Raw genomic sequence first — 4,784 nt, forward strand, 5'->3', positions numbered from 1 at the left:
TTCAATAAGTAAAAGTAACTTTATTCGCCTCAAGATCATTCGAATATTATTCGAAGATGTATCTAAATTAATCGTACAATAATTGAATAAAAATAAAAATTCAATCAAGTGAATTGAAAAAATACCTTTTAACAATTTTCCCTTCTTTTCCCCCGATAATTCCCCCTTCTGAAAAGAACAACAGAATTGACGCTTTCTTCTCCACGGGGGGGCTGAAATTGAACGGCGGTAACGATTTACAAATCGGGGGTTAAAAATTCAAGCCGTAATCCACGATTACGAGTCGAGCTCGCGGTTTCGAAAGATCAACCCTCCCCCTCGATCGAATATCGGGAGGGGGAAGTATTTTGGGCGGGTGAATTGAAAAGGTAGACGAACATGAATTATTCACAATACTTCACTCACCGACCACGTTGAGGGTGTAGTTCAACGACATCTTGGGCTCGGTGCTGACCTGGCACTCGTAAACCCCCGAGTCCCGGTCCTGGGGCGACTTGATCTGCAGGGTCCAGTTCTCAGACTTGTCCGGATGGATCACTTGGAACCTTAGATCCGAGGTGTACATCAGGATGCCCGCGCTCAGGATGTGCATGTCCCTTTTGCGCATCCAGGACACCTGCGAGATAAACAGAAGATGCGGGTTGTAAGCCGGCGATACTTCATCTCGGGGGTTGTGCAGCTGCCGCGCTCTTGACCGATGATGGATGGAGTCTCTCTCTCTGGGGAAAGGGGAGCGGATTGGATTTTGAAGTAACAGGTTGGAAGTGGTTGGAAGAGCGATTTGATTTAAGAAAATGATTTTAAATGGTAAAATATAATTTCGAAAGTTGGCCAAGATGTGCTTTTATTTGAAAATAGTAGATCGTTAGGATTTTATGGGATTTTATTCGTAGGATTTATTAATTATAATATAATAGGAAAATGTTGAGATTCTTGACGTTGTAGATATTATGGATCATTCTTATTTAGATATTTCTCTAATTGAAATGTTTAAGTTTTTCCTTATTTTTGATTCTTGTCTTTCGATGAATGAAAAATGTTTCATGTTGTATGGAAAATGATATTTTGGAGAGGGAAGAATAAATTCAATTTTCGAATATTCCACTTCAATTATTCACATCACTATGCATTGCTAGGTGCGCACTTTCTTTCAATAGGTTTCTCCATTTTGATAATAAAAGAGAACTTTATTTTGTATTCTTCACGTTTCTTCTTTTTTCTCTCTTCTTTCCATTTCTTCTCTAATCAAGCAGAGAAGAGTTGGAAATCTATAAAAAATAAAAAATTTCTCTTTAAACTATCCTTATTTACATCTTTTTATATGGAATATGCTTACGCTTAACTCGTTCAGTTTTCTAGGAATTCGTGAATTCCTAGAAAGTCTTACAAAATAAAACGCGAAAAAGATATTACCAATTTCTTCTTTCTTTTATTATCATCGATCATCTCCCTTTCATTAACACGAAACTTCATTAAAAAAAAAAAATTCTCCAAGACACAATTCCCTTTAAGATAATCGACGAAAATTTATTTTCCACGCTGACGAACTTGCACGGGGCAATTAATAAAATAAATTGTTGCTCGCGCCGGATTACACGTCACAGAATTTTCCTACACAGGAAACCGTGTCTAACCACCAACTTGGCCGGAGGATCGTTTCATAATTAATTTCGCGACTACACTTTCTCGCGATACGGGAGATGCAATTAAAAGCATTTCAGACAGATTCCTCCGCAAGAAGTTTTTGCACGATAATTACACCGGGCGAGAATTAACAACGATAATGTAAATAATTAAAACGATTTGATATCACTCGTAATTAAGTATTCTCGATAATATTCTCTCTCGACGACAAGTTCGAAAAGTTTCGCACAAGAATTCGCAAACAATCATGAAAAAAACACGCATTGAAACATTTCCTGAAACATGTTTTCTCTCTTTAAAAAATTAATTCGTTACAAAATTTGTGGTTCTTAATTATTGGTACACACCTTTTTTAGCATCGAAATCGTTTCATCCACGAGCAGAAATTAAAATCAGTTTACAAATTTCATCCTGCTAATTCTTCTTTCGCCTAATTTTCTTAAAACTTGTCGACCCATTCGATTAACTCATAGAGTTCGTTGATTAAAAATAAGAATTTCAATAAATCGATGGCCCTTTCTCTTTTTTCACGATGTGTATATATTTCAATTTCTATAACAATTAAAAATTAGAATAATTATATTCGAGAACGTACGTAAAAATGTCTAGTTCCAATATAAATTATAACAAAACTTTTAATATCATACAACTGTAACATTGCTAAATATAATTCGAGGAGAGATAATTGAACGATTAAATAAAAAAAAAATATACTTAAAGCTCTTTTCCCTCCCCCAAAAATATCGATCCATCTCTTCGATATTCCATCCGGTTTGAATCGAGGCATGTCAGCCAGTGGCTTAATGCGCCGCGCGAGGCTTGTTTCCCGTCGAATATGCATAATGCAGCAGGAAGTCGTGTAACACGTACGAAACAACGTGTAACCGAAAGGCGCGAATAACCGACGTCACGAGGTTAATAATTACCGCCCGAATAGATTCCTCGTCTCTGGCTGCAGCCAAAGGTAATTCGCTGTTTCTAATCGAACGATCGATCTCCCCCCGTGGAACGAGCACCTGTTCCCGTTTAAGCTTATCAAAAGGATTACAGAATCAAGCACGCGTTTCCCCTCCGTCGATTTCGTTGCAGAAACTGTTGAAACTCGTTCGTTGCACGAGTTAAGTTTCTCCGTATCCTGGTTGCGTTATGTTGTTAATATGGCGATAACTGGAGGGATATTTGGAAGTTCGATTTTGGCGATTAGAGGAGCATTAGAGGAGAATTTTGAATGAGATTTTATAATTGGAAAGGTCTTGCTCTTAAGAGAAGTGGATTATTATTTTGTATAAAAAATTATATGTGTCTGTTTAAGTACGTTTCTTGATTTTATTTTATTTTATTATTTTTCTTGCTGTTTGATTAGGTAGTTCGATTATTATAATTAAAATCTAGTTTGGAGTACGAGTAACGTCTTTGTGTGTCTGGTTTCGGATGGAAACTCGAGGTGCCATTTCGAAGAGCCATTTGGTTAGCTCTTTTATGCTCTCCACAGAATACTTGTTCCAACAGAAGTTCATTCATACTTTGAGGAAATTTTCTCGCGTTCACTGAATTCTCTCGCAGGAAACAGGGATCATATCGTTCATATTGGATATGGAATATTTTATGTATCTGAATCTTTGAACACCTTGAAATTCAATTATATCCGTTTCTATAGAATCCAACATGAATCAAATAAATGTAACTAGTTTGTAAGAAAAGGCACAATGTTGCACAACGAGTTTATAATAGAATAATAATAAATTTAACTTCTTTAAAAAGTATTCGTCCATTGATATTAAAAGATTCAACCAGTGTAAACTGGAAAATTTATCAAGAAAAGATCAAAGTTTGAAATTTGTATTATTTACAATATCGACACACAAGATTTAGTTACATTTTCATACTTTTTTTTTTAATCAAACGAATCCATTCAATTCAATTTTCAAATAAAAATTACATTTCCTTTCAATATATACAATACAACGTAATGAAACATTGCAAATTTACACACAAATATACACCTCTCGCTAACTGTATTATCGCCATCTTATTAGGAAATCGAATTAATTCGACTAATTCGTGGCCCTTCGGATAATATTGCCTATTAATTACAGCTGTCTTGTATCAGAGAGAGAGAGAGAATAAAGAGATCGTAACACGTTTGAAGTTACATGACTAATGATACAAAGTATTATTTTATGAATTATCAACGATGATCGTTATTGATTCCATATCACTCTCATCGCCATCTCATAGCCACGAGGTGAATGTCACAGTTACACGTAGCGTGGCATCGATTAATACGTTTACCTGGATGATTATTGGCAATGCCTGTTAGGCATTAGTAAAGCAATGTCCACACTGTGCTTCTATCAAAGGGGAGATTGAACATCACCGGTTTAATAGAAATGTTTTATGTAATTAGATCGTTCTTGATACGGTTGGTACGGTGTTAATTAGTCAGGTATGTAATATAAATCTCTATTTCGCTATTCTATACGAAGGAATTTTCGATCGATCGTGAAATACTCTTGTGATCGTAATAAATTTTGTAATCTTTTATTTCTATCTCTTTATTCTCTTTGCTCGAGAATTCATTTCTATTTAACGTCACAAGTTTTAAATCGATAATTTTTCGATTCTTTATTTCTATCATATCGCTTTTGGGAAAATTAATATTAATTTTTATTCGAATAATTGTGCGTATCTAATTATTTTCTATAACTCAAAGATTTTTATGGAAACGCTTTTAGCTTAACAAATTCTGAAAAATTATTTAAATATTCTGCTTTACATAATTGAAATATCTTATTTAACATTTTTCCACGATTCATTATGAAATACATGAAGCTTTCTTCGACTTTAAAATAATAGCAACTTAAAAAGCCTTATATAGAAATCTAAAATTATATATCTATTTCCTTTAACTTTAAAATCTTAAACTCCTAGATATAACAGGATATTGTACCCGATAAAAAGAGTATATATGTAATTTCATATACTCTCAATTTCCCCATTGAATCGTATCAAACCAATTCAATCCACGCGTGCAAAAAATCGACCAAGTTAATCCTCTTACGTAAAAAGGGATAAAAGAAAACAGGAGAGAGAGAGAGAGAGAGAGAGAGAGAGAGAGAGAGAGAGAGAGAGAGAGAGAG

General features: G+C 34.6%; 1 protein-coding gene across 7 annotated transcripts in view; it reads right to left on the reverse strand.

Moving 5' to 3' along the window:
- The window catches only part of LOC102678616 (zwei Ig domain protein zig-8-like), a 420,477-nt gene that overhangs the window by 171,132 nt on the left and 244,561 nt on the right, over nucleotides 1-4,784 (reverse strand). For all 7 annotated transcript variants that reach the window (XM_006610694.2, XM_031508149.1, XM_031508148.1 and 4 more), the window contains exon 3: nucleotides 406-616. In XM_006610694.2, coding sequence (XP_006610757.1) covers nucleotides 406-616 — 211 coding nt within the window. The remainder of the gene's footprint in view (nucleotides 1-405; nucleotides 617-4,784) is intronic.

Source organism: Apis dorsata, unplaced genomic scaffold (assembly GCF_000469605.1).
Source record: "Apis dorsata unplaced genomic scaffold, Apis dorsata 1.3 scaffold_75, whole genome shotgun sequence".
Taxonomy (NCBI): Eukaryota; Metazoa; Arthropoda; class Insecta; order Hymenoptera; family Apidae; genus Apis; species Apis dorsata.